Here is a 17415-nt window from a genome sequence, read left to right as displayed (position 1 = left end):
GTAGAGTGGATGGTTACCCAAGGTACGGAGCAACTACTCCTATCTGTCGTCGCAACTTTTTTGGCCATGCTTCCTCCTCGGCTATCTCGAATAGTTCCCGTTGGTCCGGCCGGCCTAGATCGTAGACGCCTAGCTGAGGCGAAAGTTGATCGACCATGCATGCATACCTAAGGATCGGAGATTTTCTGCAAGGCATGAAACGGCGATGGTTCGTACAAAATAAGGGGCTCGAGCGTAGTAGTAGCTGCCTGGGTCTATAGCTAGCTGCACGATATTCGTACGTAGCTTGTCAGGACTCAGTTGAGTCGAAACTCAGCAGTCGTGAGGGGTGATGGAAGTACAGCACTGCGTATATGCACATGTCTGTACAATGATGTCATGATCACGAGCCAGGTACACACCAATCAATATTATCATAGCATTAGCATGATGAAACAGAAACATCGCCCGTGGAACGTTACATAGCATGCTACACGACCACGAGATGTTTCCTCCTATATAGAGTAATTATTATTCGTTTCTTGTAACCAGGACGTGGGGGCCGTGCAATGGTCGATCACCTGCGTTCGGCGTCTAGTGACCGAAAAAGTCGGGCCATTGGAGTCCTCGGATGATGCCGATTCTAATGATTTCACATGACGAAGTCTTGTTCTGGTTTTGACTCCTAAGCGTGGGGGTTTTCGACAGCCGGTTGTCCTGTGAATAGAGCTTCATGAATGCTCGATCGATAACGCTTGGTTCGCTTTAGCAATACGACATCGAAGTGTCAAGAGGCCGAGTTTCTTCAATTTCCGGCAGGCAGATCATAAGAGATTGTCGATCGAGCTAGCCATGTCTGTTCTGCAGTGAGATGTGCATCACGGTCCACCAAATCGGGGAGCTTGGGATTGAAAGTACGGACACATTGTAACTTCATCACAGACGTCGATGGGAATTTTTTAACAGTGAACACCTCTCCAGCTTAAACATGCTATGCACTCTCTCAATGTTTTTCATGATTAAGAACCTCTTCTTGGTGCTATGTTCAATGAGCTCTCCATGCTTCTCTGAATCTCTCGGCGAGCCTATTAGGTCACCTGCCTAGAGTCTAGGGCTTAGGGCTAAGGCTTAGGGCTTAGGGCCAGGGCTGCTTGCGTCGCCGTCTGCGTACCTACCTCTCGCCCGCTTTCTAGCATCTTCATCTTCTCGACCTTGTTTGATGGATTCATACTGTGAGAACCTTTCTCTAAATTTCTGATTTCTTACTGAAGTATGGATGCCACTATGTAAGTAGTGCTTGCCTTGCGTTCGCTGTTGACTTGATTCATTTGCGTGGTGTCCTGTCCAGGCAGCAGCCTAGCCAACGCCCAGTCTGCAGCAAACAAAGAAAAAGAAAAAGAAAAAGAAAAGAAAGGCTCTGGTCTGACTCAAACCCCCAACCTCGACAGGGGTTATATATCAATATCAAGGAGCGCTACTAACCTCCATACAGTCAGTGGTCTAGTGGTTAGAAGGGGCCCGCATCCTCCCTACAATGCTGGCACCTAGCGTAGTGCTCTCCCAGTGCCCTGGAAATCCCACCCCTGGCTAAAATGGAGGGGCTGGTTACAGGTCGGGTCAAACCATGGGGAGACAGTGGATGGCGCCTGATAGTCAGTCATTCTTTTTTTTTTCTTTTTTGAGGCTGGCACACTGAGGAAGTTGGTTTTGAGAACACTCGCAGAATCGCAATCAGAATTGCAAAAATGAAGCGCCACACAGAAATCGTGCGCCTCAACTAAGAATGCTGCAGATCTCCAAATGGAGAAGGTACAGCCCGCATTCCGGCCCCACAGGCGGCTGATCAGACAGACCTTAAATTGACCTCCATTGATCGTCAAGCTATAATTTTAGACTTGATGGCGCAGCACCAAAAGAGATCTCGATCTGCGTCTCATTGCCGTGTAACTGTACTAATCCCAACGGACGATGAGATGTGAGGATTGCACCTTAAGAAACAGCTTTATAAAAAGCGTTGAATGTTGTCTACCTAGTTTACCCTCCTAAAGAAAAGAAAGAAAGAATTGCATTTGTTTTCCCCTGCTCATCATGGTAAACCTGCTATTGCGGAGCTGTATAGAATTATTATCTCCAAACCCAGCTGGTTCCGAAACGAAGCTCTTTCATTTTTGCTACACTCATTTTAGTATTATTCTGAGCACTACCTAGTCGAGTATATTCATTCCCTATACTCTTATCTAGAAAATAGCCAGGCAGGTGCAGTGCCAAAGGCGAATTTAGGGTAGTTACGCAGTGATAAAACCAGCACGGAGAGGAAATTAATATTGCTATCAAGTCCCGCACTCGGTACACTACCTACCTATCTAGGTAGCTAGCTAGAGAGCTACTCGGTACAGTTGTACTGTACAAAAGTATAGACCTAGGGTAGGTAGTCGTGATTGCGACATTACGTACTGGCATACTGTATAGCGCAGGTGGATCGTCGGATTTTTAATCCTTTTTTTGATTTTGCATTAGTTGGTGCGAATGAATAATGACGTGAACACTCCGGATCTCCCTATACGGAGTACTCCATACTGACCATAGATCTGGAGAACAAAGACGGAGATAGACGCGGGGGCCGCGGGGTAGGTAGGCAACCTTTTAGGCACGGCACCGAAGATACCTACGCCTCCCTACCAAATTGGTATTAGTATGGAGTATTGCCCTACACTACGGTTCCCTATCAGGATGAGTCGTGAGTCGTGACGGGAAAATTTGCATTCGAACCAGCACTGGCTGTCGAGGAAGGAGTACAGTATGTCCTATCTGTGTACTGTATTTGTACAGTCCTTACCGACTTGTGACGTCTAATAACACTGTAGCAATAATAATGTTTCACTGACTGTGTTAAGTTAATATTGTGATATGTCAAGAAAGTCTGACTCCGTACTATGGGGCATTTTGCATCATTGAACGAATGACGTTGATTGGTGGGTTGAAAAGGTACTTCGTCCTTCGTACTGGTATCATTACTGCTCACCACCTTTATTTACATCACGACATCGACCATTTATTTCTTCGAGATGCTTCCATGAACCAGGCTAGAAGCAGTGATGCATGCATGCGCTGTGATTATTGACCTTGACGCAGTGATAACAGCAATTAATGATAGATCATACCAACATACTCTGTACCTAGGTATCTACCTATCTATCTGACACTCACCTGCCCAGGGTCGGAGACTCGGAGTCCATCCGAGTTTTTTCTTTAACAGGGATAGGCCTTTCTTCTCCAATCGTCTGGATTCATTTCATCATTATTGTTGGTGTTTTTGTCGGGCATTCGACCAATCGGAATATTCGTGTGCGTTTGTTTGTACATATTTCGTAGTCTAAATTTTATACTCCGTAGACGCGTGACCCGACAAATTTTTTTTTTGTTTTCTTTTATTTTACTCCGTAGACTCGAGTGCAGCAGGCTCAGCAGATTGGCCAGTAGAGTTTCACTTCTCTCTCTCTTTTTTTTTTACTTCCTTTTTTTTTTGTTTACTTTGTTTCCTGCTTCCCCATACTAGGTTAGGGAGGTAAGAAATTATTTTTTTGTTGAATTTGATTGGTTGGGTTGTTGTAGATGTATGCGCGTTACGTAATCAATACAGCACGATCGGGAATATAAAACCTTCCCAGTCAGCTTTTTGCTAGGCTCTCCTAAATATTTTCGTCCCTGTTTTCGTCGTCCCCAGGTGGAGTCTGGAGAGAGCAGTCAGCGGGGGTGGTTGCGTCGCGTCGCGTTGCATTATTGACCAGGTTTGAAACTTTGCGTTTTCTTTTTCTTTTGTGCGGTGTAAGGATGAGTTAATAGGTGTAGTTTTTTTTTTCGGTTTGGCGTGCTTTCCGCCACGAGGCAGGCAGGCTTTCTAGCCGGCGTTAAATTATTAATAACCCATGCATGCTGGCAAGTGGAGTAGTACGGAGTACATCGTACAAGGTGTTCCAGAATTCGTTCGATTATCGGGAATGCTCCGAGAAGGAGCATTAATTTAATTACTCCTACATGACGCGTCTGCAGTCGCGACAATGATGGTGAACACAACTTGAGACGTACTGCTTCAAGTTTCAGAATAATAAATAAGACTGAGTTTGCCTGGCGCATCACTTCGATCGAATGTGGCTGACAGCCGTTGAGTACTCCGCCTGGGCAAAAACGTGACAGCAGGCGTAATATCGGAAGTGGCGGTCATGTATCGAGCTGTTTCGTGTAACGCGCGTTACATACCGCAGTACTCGACAATACATTACTAAGGCTGAGAGTACGAAGTACTCCCCGCACAGCACTCCGACCGCGATCCATCCGTACTGTGGTTCCACTAGTAGTTGACTGTTGACTAATACTGTGTCCTGTAGATCACACAGCAGTTAACGTGGATCCGGAATTTTGACCATCCTTGGATTTCTAATTTGAAGTGTGGTGGTGTCAAGGATGATGCGGATACACGCAATAGTGATGCTTGTGGCTTTGCCTGTATTAGTGGAGGCTTGTCACGAAAACACAGAGACAGTTAATGGCCACCGCCAAAGTGGCAGAATGACGGACAGACTTTCAAGGAAGTCATTATGGTCTGTCTATAATCCATAATATAGGCCACTCGACTGATGGTAACTTAACGATTACGATGCCGCCGGAGATTGACCCCGCGGGATGCGTTCCCATTTATTGAGCAAAAAAAAAAAACGTATTTGCCAAGCTGAATGTCGTAGATAATCTCGATATCTCGCCATATTCAACTTTATGGAGGTGACAAGTATTAATTCTATAGCAATATGCTGTGTGTAGCTGACACCAAATCGAGGCGACCAGACAAGTGCTGTATCTGCAAGGAGGTACTCCGTACTGTATTTGTGGCTCAGTCATGATGACTACACATGTCATAGTTACTCGACTTCGATAGAGGTACTCCGTAGAGCATGATGGCTCTCGTCAAACACTATCACAATCGGTCTAGTCTCTTCTGCAAGCCATACTTGGAGCATTCTGAGTCATCTGCAGTAATCATGAGTATGAGTTCAGGTCCCTGCACAAGACATTAAAATGCAGTCAGCAGCAGGCATGGTAGAGTTCGTACGATGAGTCAATGATGTGGTTATTCTCCGGCTTCCACGGATTGGCATCGTGAAGACATTGGTTCGATACGAGCACTCCAAGGGCATAAATTCGTCTGATCTGGTACCAATTGGTAGTGGAGTGCTCTGTTGATCTCGATCTCTGGATAGTGACTCGGCGGGGTTCCTCACGTGGCTGCTGACCGCCTCGGCGCCTTCCGCTCGATTCATCGCGAACCAGACAGTTCTTTGGCGGGCTCTCGTCGTGCGACTGATCTCAGGTCACCCGATTGCTTTGTTGGCATCCAGTCCAGCGCAGCTTGGTAAGTCACTAGACGCCAAACATCGCTCTCATGCACGCCATACCCCGCCATCCGGCTTATCGCGGTCAGCGTGTCGGTGGCAGCTTGCTAATAATAAAATGACTGTGGTACAGCATAGTATTTACTTCTACTTTACCGCTGATTAGCGGTGATGGAGGCGAGCAGGAACAGGTCACTTGACAACCCCAACTCTGGGGCTGAAACAGACGGTGAGCATTTACTTTCCTGTTGTGATTTCTTTTCTTTTCTTTTTTTCCTGCTTGTAATACCACTCCACGTCCTCCTCCCTCGTATCATGCCTGTCAACGCCGTGCTGCCAGGCTGACCAGGTGGAATCGTCAAGCGCCACCATGTACCTCATACAGGCGTTTCTGACCCCCTGGCGCCTCGTGCAGCGCTGGACTGCCGTCCCTGTCCCTGTCAGATTCGGGCGGCCCGCTACCCTTTGGTCACACGCTCATCCTGATATCCTTATTTCGACATAGGCCAACAGCAGACTACCGCGGGTGCTGAGTTGGCAAGCGCTCAGCCTCAAGGCCCTGCAGCATCACTGCAGAGGCCCACCCATCCACAGCCAAGTCGAAAGATGGCGAGGAGGTGTCGCTTCTTTGGGACCAAGAAAGGTAAGGCTCTCGCCAGGCATCCGTTCCTCTATCAGCTTCCATTTCTGTCGTCGGTATTGCCAACTTGTTTTTCGATTACACCGTTTGGTCTGATACAATTCTGTATCAATGACTCAACGGATGTTTCTTATGCATTGTCACTTCCTGTTCACTTCCTGTTGAAGGGAGGCTTTGTTGGCATGCTATTTCACCTGCTGACATTTGTGAGGATGCCGCGCTGGTGATGCTTGCCCTTACTTGCACGAGGCTGCAAGCCCCGACGTAGAAGCCGCTTCTGGCGCAAGTTCGCATCCACGGCCTGACGGGAGCCCTTCTCATGATGACATATCTGAGCAAGTAGCAACGGGAAATTCCGGACGCCCAGAGTCTCGTTCCACCGGTACAAACCGCCATGTTAATGCACCCGTCCAGAAACCCATCCCAAAGGCCCAGAAGGATGCCCCGAGAGAATTTCAAATTAACCAATTAAGGCGAAGATTCCATCCCAAAGAGCAGAATGATGAATCAGGAACAGTGCTGACGTTCGGAATGGCCCCTACGGATCCTGATTTTCCCTTTGAGATGGACGAATTGCAGTGTGTCCTCCATATCCCTCGGGACTATCCACTAGGGAGACCTTCACTTAGAGTCACGAATCCTGATATGCCAAGGGGCTTCCAGATCAATGTCGAGAAGGGATTCGACAAGCTAGTGGACTCTGCGGTAGAGAACAATCGCCAAACGACCCTGCTTGGGTTGATGAATAGTCTTGATAGGAACTTAGAACGCCTCCTGACAGCAGAGAAAGCTCCGACCATCAAATTTGTAGCTAACGTTGGCAGCAGAGAAGATGCAAAGAGTGCAGAGAAGACTGCTGCAGAGAAGATTGCGGCTCCAACAACCGCTCAGTCTGATACGACAGACAGCAGAGATCTACCTGCAGAACCTGTGCATGTTGCTCCTAGCGTGCAATATTCGCCTGAAGAGAAGTTACGGGCGGAAAAGACCAGGAAGGACGAGACCAGGCAGCTGGAGGCTCGTCTTGGTCGACTTTCTCTGTATCAGAAATCTCCCGATGGACTCTCCTACGTAGTTCCCGTCACCCCAAACAAGCCTGAACGACTTCCTGAGTCTCTCCGGGCTGTCAAGACCGTCAAGCTTGTTGTGCCTCCATTGTATCCACTGGAAAAGAGTTCAATCGAACTTCAACAAGTCGGAGGAGATGCGGCGCGAGCGACGGAGGAGGGATTCAAGAGATGGGTGCACGAAAGCCCCCGTGTAACGTTGATGGCTCAGGTCAACTATCTGGCGCACAATATGCATCTTCTCGCCAACACACCGGTATCGGATGATCGAGGCTCCCGTGAACCCCCTTCCGCGGTCGCAGAGACCAAGACTGTTCCGCAGGAGGTGCAGACAGGAAGCGCAAAGGATGAGATTGGAGACGACCGGTCTCACATCAAGGTCATCCCCCGGCCGCCTGAATGGTCTGTCCCAGATACGGAGTCAGACAGTGACTTTTCTTCAGATGAAGAAGATTCCGAGGAAGAGGCTTCAGAAGACGAAGAAGAAGGGGGAGCTCCCGTGCCTGAGCCTTCTGCTGCCAATCCCGGCAAAGGCGTTGCACTGTCCTTGCCTGGTTTGGAGCTATTCGGCGTTGAGCTTCTGGAAGTCAAGATGCTATGTGTGACGGTGAAGTGTGAACGCTGCAAAGAACTTACGGATGTGAAGAATATCAAACCGACGAATGACCCTGGCGTTGTGTCGCCTGTCCGGGCGGAATCATGCAGAAAATGCGCAAATCCGATGAGTATAGGTAGGCTGACTCTTTCCGATTCTTTTTCGTTTGAATGTCGAATTCAGACTGACCGTCCGCAAGGGTTTCGACGTGAATTGATGCACCCGACGTCCCATCGGGCTGGATATCTTGATCTCGTTGGATGCACAGTTTTCGATCTGCTGCCGAGGTAAGTCAGCAGCCTCGTTTGAGGCTCTTATGTCGCACAGCATATCTCTGGTCTTCCACATGCCAGTCCTCAGATGGAAACTAACATGTGTCAATAGCAACTTTGTGCCTACTTGTTCTGAGTGTTCGACACCGTTCCCCGCACCCGGTATTGTCGCTGTTCGAGGGGAGAGTGCGTTTGCGACATGTCGGGAGTGTCATCGCCGAATGGGTGTGTCGTATTCTTTTACTCATGCTTTCTCGAGCGCTGCTGACGAGTTTCACATGCTAGTGTTCAAAATCCCGGAGGTTAAATTTCTGGTCGTGGGACCGTCTGCATGTGAGTGTTGCCTGATATTTCTATCATCTGCTGTCAGTTTGTAGACATATCGTCTTGGCTTCGATATCATGTGGCCTTCATCGCTGTTCTGCAGCATTTCACGTGATGCCCCAAGCCAGAATGGCTGAATTGAGATGAAGCATGGCTGTACGATGGACCATCACTGACATGTGTGTCGACTCTAGTGACCGCTCCCCGTTCACTTCCACGGAAGAAGGTACGTTGTGGCTGTCATCTATGTCAGAAGTAACGATGTAACACTCGTCTCTCAGGTCAAGGAAAACTTGGGCATCGTCGCGGGCCAGGAACTTCCTCGCCGTGGGCGATGTGCGCATTACGGGAAGAGCTATCGGTGGTTTAGGTAAGTACTCCGCCAGTTCTACCGAATTACGTCACGAGATAGGAACACCATACAATATATCTTTTGGGGATCTCATTTGGAGCTATCAAGTGTATTTCCTGCTAACACAATGACAGATTCAGCTGCTGCGCCAAAGTCTTTCCATGTGATAAGTATGTCAGCCATCTTCTTGTTTTACTTCAGTTTTGCGGCCTCCATTCGAACTCGTATTCAAACGAAATTCATTCATATCATGACCTGAGAACAAACACTGAATCGGTAATATAGATGCCACGACGCAGCCACCGACCATCCCAATGAACACGCCAATCGCATGATCTGGTATGCCCATCCTTACCCATTCAAACAAAATCTCTATATTTTGCAGGATTCCCAGCTAATCCGACCCTACTGTATTTACAGCGGCTTCTGCTCCCGTGAACAGATCTACCGCCCGGAAGACTGCGGCATCTGCCGGGCCGTCCTCGTCGGTAAATCGGGCAGCGGCTTCTGGGAAGGCGGTAAGGGGACGAGGGACAAGGTCAGGATGAGTCGGAAGGGTAAGTTCTTCAGCAGCATCTCCTTTAAAAAGACAATCTCGAGATTGGGGAAATCGATACAAGACAGCAATGAATGTTCATGTTGGCTAATGGTTGAACCTTGCAGATCCGCGAAAGTACAAACGTCGTGGAGGGACGACTCCTAGTGGTAGCGGTGGCGGTGGTGCCGGTGCAAGCTCGTCGAAGAAGAAATGAGACATGATAGTCAGAGAGCCAGGTAGTAATGAACGAACGAACGAATATTATGACTTGATTAAAAAGGACAAAGTAAAAAGTAATGATACAGAATCAATCGAATCCATCTATCTACTTACTGGATAGATGGAGGAAAAGTCTAGTCTAATTCGTATGCGATATGTCAACCAGAAAAAAAAAGATCCTACAGGTAAAAGGCAGTCGTCATGGCACTCTTTTTTAGCTGAGTGAAATATTTCTGACACCATAAGCGTCCCTGTATGATAAAAAACTGACGATCCGATCTATTTTTGACTGACTAGCTTGATTGACAAGACTGACTTTATTTATTTAGAAAGACGATGGACGACGACGATTACAGAAGATCATAATCAGAATAATGAGAACGAAAATGAGAAAAAGGAAAAAGAGAGAGAGGGAGAAAGAGAGAGAAATAGGCAGATTGATTAAATCATTATGAGCCTGAACCCTAACTAAGGTAGGATCCTAAGGGTAAACCCTAACCCCTAACCCATCAACTAACTGCCTTCCCCTTCTCCTTCCTTCATTCATTCCCCTCCCTCATAGTGAGAAAAACAAGACAAGACAAGTCTCGAAGACTGAAGGAGATCATCGACTGCTCTAATGAAAAAAAAAAGAGAGAGAGAGAGAGAGAGATGGATGGAGGAAGAACAGAAAGATATGCTTTTTATTTATAAGCTTAAAAAAAAACCTCCTATATTTGGTGGATTTTTTTTTTCACCCCCGGGCAATGGCATTAACTTGGGCATTCCCACACCGGGCCCGTTTTCGCAGTTTTCATCCAACCTGCTATAATAATATAGGTCAGCCAGCAAAGAATGTCATTGATCGGAGCCGCCTAGAATAATAACCCTCGTGGAACTCAGGTATGGCATGTCTAAAGATGCTCAAAACATCCTTGGGGTTTGTTTGCTTGAGATAGGGAAGTCCAGAATGACATTGTCATCCATCTCTTGTCTGGATCGGAAGCTTCTTCTTGTCTTGACATCTTTTTTTTTGGCCACTTCAATGATGTATAATTAGGGTTACTTTCTCTGATTTATTTGTCATCAAATCTCTTGCGAAGAGTTTTGACTTCCGGATAAAGAACACCCGCGTCATTATCTCGTTGTTTTATCGGAGCATTGTATAGCAATAGATGTCTCGACAGCAGTGGAATCAATTGCTTCATTCTCCAAGTTTCGAGTCGAGATCCAATTCCACATCATAGTTCTCAACTTCATCATCCTTAATGAATGTGTTGAATATATCCTCTATCTCAACCAATTCGTCATCAACAACATATTCCTCGTCGACGTCTGCGGGAATGCCGTTGTGAAGCCAAACAGATTTTTTGTCCAAGAAACCTCCAAAGCTATCGACGATCTGATATGACTCAAAGGAGCCGTCTGGTTTGAGCTTGGCGCGGAGAAAGGCGCAATTCGACGAGTTTTGCCTGTATACTTTCGGTTAGTTCGTTGTGCCTGAATTATGTAACTAGCTGTGTCTGACTTGGTCCGTAAACTTACGAGGGGTATATATGTCCGGTGAACGGGAATGGGCCTGTCTGATCGAATAATGTTGGTAGCCGGTCACGGATACCCCATGGATGTGACAGTGCCGCCTTTTCAAAAAAAAAAAAAAGACGACCTCGTCTTTGATAAATACAGATACTGGAAAATCCATGGTAAACTTGTGAAATGAACAGAATGATCAAAGTGAAAGTGCGTAGGAAAGTCCGAAGTGCACGGGAAGGCCGTGAAATTACGATCCTTCAGCAAATAGGTCCTCGATGCGGTCCACGATATACTGTGGTCTGTGATGCGCTGCTTGGCTGGTTAATGAGAGATCATTGTTGTTCAACAACCTGAGCAGTGCATTGATCTCATTGCAGAGGATTTGCACTCGTTGTCAAGCAAAGCAATTGCAGGAATTGGATCTGTGCTGTTTGATCATCAATCCTGGTGGCATTCAAAAAGGATGGGATATGGTCTGGAGGTCCCCGATGGTACGCTCGATCTGTTGGCATCTCCCGTTCAAGTTCGTCTTGACTTCTTGGACCTGTCGTCGTAGAGCCATGGCGCTGGAGTTTGCCTGATTGGATGATTGCTAAAGTCGGACATGCTCTGCTTAGGCGTAGGTTTTTGACAGTGGCGAGCTCGGCCTCGAGAGTCTTGATGCGTGAAACTGATTGCCTCTTTGGATGACCTCCTGGTGATAATAGCGTCTGCTTCATGTGCTCGAATGTAAGTAGGCCAGTTGTTCAGGTTAACGATCCCAAGTTCGCATAACAGACAAAAGTGTCTTCTCCTCATTGACAACAATGTCATGAAGAAACTATTCGATGTCTGCTTTCGCACATGCACCACACGATACTGAGACAAGAGGGAGGACTCTGCCGAAATAATTCCTTCGAAGAACCATTAATCCGCCGTACGAGATATACATATTATAAGAAAAGAAATTCCGAGTCTCGTTTTCTCGATTCGCAGACCGCAATGTCGTCAAGGCGTATTGAATTTCTGGATCCCGATAGAAACTGGCTTCATCGAATATAAATAATGACAACCGGCTCAAACTTGCGATTACTTAGTTCCAATGCGTTCATCACCGTGGTGATTGCAATTGCAGTGTCTTCCATGACCTTCTCTAGAAGGTCATGCCGCTCTTTCATAAAATGCTTTCTTTTTGGTGGATCCAGGATGTGGAGCTCCATGGTTCTTTTCAAGAACCATCTGGTCCCATGCCATCGGTGTTGTTGCAAAGTGTGAGAATTTTCATGTCGGTGACGAATGACGCAGTTGGTGCAACTTCGAGGAAAGTAACTTCGTCGAGAAGTGGGTAATATGTCGATATATCCTGTACTGTGTTAGATGGCATGAGAATATACCGTATTAAATGCCTGATGCGTAGACGTAGAGGAGGTATGAGGAGAGGTACAAGAAACTGGTAGATTGGACTTAACTCACCTGCTTTACCTGGGCTTGTATATATATTGAAGGCGGCAGAGATTGAGAAGGAGAGGGGTGCGAGAACCGGCAGATTATTCAACTTCATTCCCGTAAATATATGAATCTCTTGTTGGGCTTGTATATATACGAAGCCATTAAACTTGAGTCAGAATTTTTTCTATCTGAGTGTGGGTAGGTAGGAGCTATTTATGCCTGACGGGGTCAGGTAAAATTCAGATGGCAAATGAATGACTCAGGTAGTGAATGGCTCAGATAACTTATCTTAAGGAATATTCCACTGAGAGTAAGGCATTCGGTGAATTCCGGGGTCATAAATTCGACAGTGAATTTGAGTGCAGAAACATACCTAATCACTTCTTCCTAATTCGGTAAGAGCCAGGAGGATTCAATGTGCAACCACTGAAGTTTGACACTATCAATCTGGCATATCCCTACCTGGGATATAATCTAGAAGGATATGGTACGCCAATCTGAGCTAGATTGGTACCTAAACCGGAAAAATTGGAATTAGGATTAGAATTCGTCGGGGGCTAAAGGAGATCATATTGAGAGGCTAGCAACCCGATCCAAAGAAAAGAATAAGAACGATGAAGGAAGAACAGAAATGATAGGCTTTTTATAAGCAAAAACATGCATATTCGGTAGATTTTCATCACCTTCCTTGTCGCGGGTAGCTGCAGGCTTCACAGCCAGATCGCAGAATCTCGACAGATTTCTCTAAGCAAGAAGGGAGAAGGAAAGGAAGGAGTTGTGTCTAGGCATGTGATATCTTCTCCCACTCCAATAAAAATATCATAATGTTATACTAAAGCTATCGATGAAGATGATGAAGATGATGAAGGCGATCTATCTGACTAACTCTGACTAACCATGAACTAGAACACTTAGCTTAACTAGACTATAGATGATTGTTAGTGAAGATGACAATCCTGACAGAATAGGCTGATTATAAGCCCAAAAAGTTCAATATAAAGTGGTTACAAGTTTGTCTGGCTGGTCAGAAACTGTATATTCTTCCCACGAATTCAGGAGGTAGGGCAATGGATAGGACAGACCAGGTCTACTGCCCCATGACTTTCCCCAATCGGTCAGGCCAGTCGAATTTCTCCCTCCGTCTTGACATCTCTTTGGTCATTGGAGTTGCCCGTCATTCTCTCTCTTTTTTTCATCCCACATAAAAAGCATGAAATTTAATCCTCCCTTGGAAACTGGAATGTGGCAGCTCATCAGAACTCTCCTCCAAAGATGAATCAGATGAATCGGCCAAAGGAAACCCTTGTTATTACGTACCGCAAGTTGAAAGCAAAGAGAGTCTAGATTGTTAACGAGCATTATAGCACTGAAGCATAGAGATCAGGTTGTGCCCGGGGCTGGAAGTTCAATATCCTTAATTTTCTGTGATGGGTATACTCAATTCGTTAATTTCCATCCATCACATTTCATTCATGTCCCAGCATGCATTCTTATTAAATATTATGGAGGTATCCAAGTCCAAAGTCCATAATTACAATACACATTCCATTCTGCAGCAGATTTTCTGCTGTATCTCATACCAGTCAAACTGTGGTACTTGAGATCAATTGACTTGATATAGCCTCCCTAAGAGGATCTCAACACACGAACCACCATCGAGAGGACATTGCACGAGAAGTTCCCTAGGTTAGAGTTTATATTAATTATCTGAGAACAAAATATTACTGCAGGTGAATTTGACAGAGGGCTAAAAGAAGATAATTAAGAAATAGATAAAGTCGTATAATATAAGAAATAAGATACAGGGGTTGTTTAGGTGCGCAAGGAATAGGATAAAGAGATTGCTTATATATAGTAGGGTTTCTAAGCAATCAAGGAAAAAAAAAAACGCAAAGTGCCCTTAGAGTAAGTAGATAATAATAATAAAGGAATTGATTAACTCAAGCGAGAACTTACTACTATTTAGACTAAGCTTAATAAATAAGAGAATTCGTAATCTAAAGGTATTGAGCAGCTACAAAATAGAGCGTTATATATAGAGAAAGCTAGCCTTTAAGATTACTAGAAAAAAATAATAACAGATATAGAAAGATAGATATACTCCAAGATAGTATTACTAAGTTCGATAGTTAGAAGGAAGAGATAAACATATAACTTGAAGCTATTTAGAGATTAGGTAGACTAAAAGGAGTCATGTATAACAGAAATAGTCAGTTGTATGGCTTACTTAAAGAGACTAAAAATGAATCTTCAGAACTGCCACACAAGAAAGTTCAGGATAAGAATGGTATTATATGTCAGCACCTCGGAGTTCCAGGTAGGTGGCAGAGCTCTTACCAGTGAAGCAAGCACGTACCCGAAATAAATGAAGGAGATGGAAGCTGATGGACCATATTTTTTTGGTAGTTGAAATCAGCCTGTTTTCCCATTTTCTTCATCTTTTCTAATCATCACTGTTTTTCTCGCATATTATACTTGGAGTTTAAGTTCTAGTCAGAAAAAAAAAACTCTGTTGTCTTCTCGTTTCCGTCGACAATATGCAAATCAAAGAATGAAGCCAAGGGCCTTACTTAAGGAAAGTATTTCTAACCTGGTATCCTAGGAACCTAGAGGAGAAGCGAACAAGATACTGTAATCTCGACTTACCTCCTAAGCAATCCAACCATAAGGAACCCCTCAAGACTAGGAATTTAGAGATAAAAAAAGACTGATAACCTAACGTAGACCCTTATTATCAAGCCTGCTAAGTATAAATAATTTCCCCTGGCGAGACCACGCTTGCCTTGATCAAGGATTTTAATTGCTTAATTAGAAGCTCCTTATCTACCTAGGTATGTACATACTTTTGAAGCTCTTATAGAGCCGGGAGGGAAGAGTGAAATTAAGGGACTTAGTTACATAATAAGGAGCTACCTAGACTTAGCCACGAAATCAAATAGGAATAGGAGAGAGTAATAGAGTAAGTAGCTAAGGCAGGGTTTGATAATAGCAGATAGAGAACGAGATGCTAGATATAATATCTCTTGTATTTGTATTTCCCTCATGTCATATCTTTTGTTTCATTCATTCATTAATATGAACAACATCTCTTTCTGCAGATATATGCTTCGAGCGTCCTCTATTTCTTTTATTTATCCAGCAACAAGATGATCACTTACTTTACTTACTCATATTCCTCCCGGAAAACCATCACCCGCTCCCTCTCCTTCCCCTGACTATCTTCCTCGATCCAAGCGCGGAACATCCCGCCGCAGTTGAAGTCGTGGACTACTTTCCCTCTTCGTAGACCGTCTCCAGTAGGAACAGGGGAGGGAGAAGAGTCAAGTTCCGCCTCAATCCCGATCAGTCCGCCCATCCCCTCGCCCGTCTTCCCCCATCGGCGACCGGCGGATTGCTGCAGTTCGCCGCCGGGTCCGGCCACGGCGGTGATAGCTTGTCCTAGGTCGAGGGTCCTGTCGGAGGAGAAGCGGAGCATTGCGCTGGCGGTCCGGGCAGCGTTGATGCGGAGGAAGGAGTCGCCGTTGCCGGTGCCGGAGAGGGCGACGGCGCGGGTAGTACGTTTGACGGGTTGAAGTTTGGTCGTAGATGAAGATGACGATAACGATGACGATGAATGATTGAGAAGGGGCTGTTTTTCAGTCTTCTGTCGCTGTTGAACGACCCGAGATTCAGACAGCCGAAGACAATCGCCCAGGAAGAGATCCTGGATCAGATTCCACGGAGCCAGAGCGTCCCAGCGGATAGTGAAACCGGAGGACGTCTCAGCTTGGGAAAAATCTGAGCCAGGTCTATATGCCATCTGCCTCCGATCTTCTGCCGTCGTCGTCCACGACTCCGCCCAGAACCCAGCGCCCAGCGTCGGCGTATCGCCCACCCTGCCTGGAGCCTTGTTCGTCAGACCGCCCGTACTCGTCGCCGTAGCCAAATTCCCCCACATATCGAGACAGACACATCCCACGGTGCCCTGGCTCATGGTGATCTCCTCCTCGATGCCCTTCAGCCCTCGCCGATGCTCGTCCCAGCGGGCCTTGGTCCAGAACCACTCATCAGGCATGAACTCCAGCCCCCAGTCGCGCGCCAGCGTCTCAACGTACGGCCCGCTGAGTTGCGAATGCATGTTCCCTCCGTTGTCGTCCACCGGGTCGCCGTTCTCGTCGACCCCCGTCCGCAACAGCACTTCCCGGGCCAGCTGCACCGGGTGGCGCACGTTCTTGACGCGGATGACGCCGGCACCGCGCTTGATTGCTGCTCGGCCAAGGCCATTTTGATCGTCGTCTCGAACGGAGGTCACCATGACCGAGGCCTCCATCTCGATCGTCCCCGCGGACGTGAACACGCTGCCCCGGCCGCAATTGAAGAGCTCGTCGTCTTCGAGCAGCGAGACGGCGTGGACGGCGGCGTCTAGGGCGGTGGCACCCTTCTTGAGCAGCTCGTACGTCGACCGGAGATAGGACAGCAGCGAGGAGCGGTATCGCGCCCACAGGTCTGGGGGGAGCTTCGACCGGTGGATGGCGCCCGCGCCGCCGTGGATAATCAGCGCGGGCTTGAAGAGGGGCGCTGAACGGGAGTCCATCTTTTTCTTCATGATCAACTTGTGTGAGAGAGCTAATTGACTGTGCCTTTGACTGGGAAGCTTCTCTCACTCGAAGAGGTTGGAGTTGTAGAGTAGGTTGTGGAGATAGATAGCTACATAGCTAGCTTATCGCCCCGCATTGACAGAATTGCGCTATCAACGACCTGCGTTCCAATAATAGAACTTCCACTAATGGAAGTCCAAACAGCTCAACACAAAAGAAACCTTTCCCTCCAACAATAAGTAAAATAAATAAGTAAATAAAATGGCGATCTTATAAAGAAAGATGAGAGACAAAAATAATGCTGAAATAATGCTGAAGAATTTCCCCAAGCTGCTCCGTTATTGAGGTTCGACAGCACCAGCAAAGAGAAAATTCCATAGCATCGCAGCCAAAAACTGAACTTTGCACATGTCTGCCTTTTATTCCAAAAATAAAGTTAATGTACACGATGAGCTGGACCAACTAATAAAATAAAAAAATAGAGAATTAAAACCAGAAAACTCTTCTATCAAGAAGTTCTCAGTTCAG

The 17415-nt window shown here is 46.4% G+C and overlaps 2 protein-coding genes across 2 annotated transcripts; one reads left to right on the top strand and one right to left on the bottom strand.

The window, feature by feature from the left end:
- Positions 1–5534: 5534 nt before the first annotated feature.
- On the top strand, positions 5535–9365 carry VTN77DRAFT_3705 (uncharacterized protein; the record flags this gene model as incomplete). The annotated part of the gene is made up of 12 exons (XM_069419683.1): positions 5535–5592; positions 5869–6006; positions 6215–7801; positions 7865–7952; positions 8050–8162; positions 8223–8270; positions 8456–8487; positions 8543–8631; positions 8748–8783; positions 8899–8952; positions 9034–9170; positions 9277–9365. 12 exons carry the CDS (start codon positions 5535–5537, stop codon positions 9363–9365), a joined length of 2469 nt encoding a protein of 822 aa, XP_069278276.1.
- A 6108-nt stretch (positions 9366–15473) lies between these two features.
- VTN77DRAFT_3704 (uncharacterized protein) lies at positions 15474–16895 on the bottom strand (the record flags this gene model as incomplete). Its single annotated transcript, XM_069419682.1, has 1 exon — positions 15474–16895. The coding sequence occupies one exon, from the start codon at positions 16893–16895 to the stop codon at positions 15474–15476; it is 1422 nt and encodes a 473-aa protein (XP_069278275.1).
- Between the last annotated feature and the right edge of the window lie 520 nt (positions 16896–17415).

Source organism: Rasamsonia byssochlamydoides (genome assembly GCF_041956645.1).
Source record: "Rasamsonia byssochlamydoides strain NRRL 3658 unplaced genomic scaffold VTN77scaffold_26, whole genome shotgun sequence".
Lineage (NCBI taxonomy): Eukaryota > Fungi > Ascomycota > Eurotiomycetes > Eurotiales > Trichocomaceae > Rasamsonia > Rasamsonia byssochlamydoides.
Note: the sequence above shows the minus strand (reverse complement) of the source record. Positions and strands in the feature narration are given on the sequence as shown.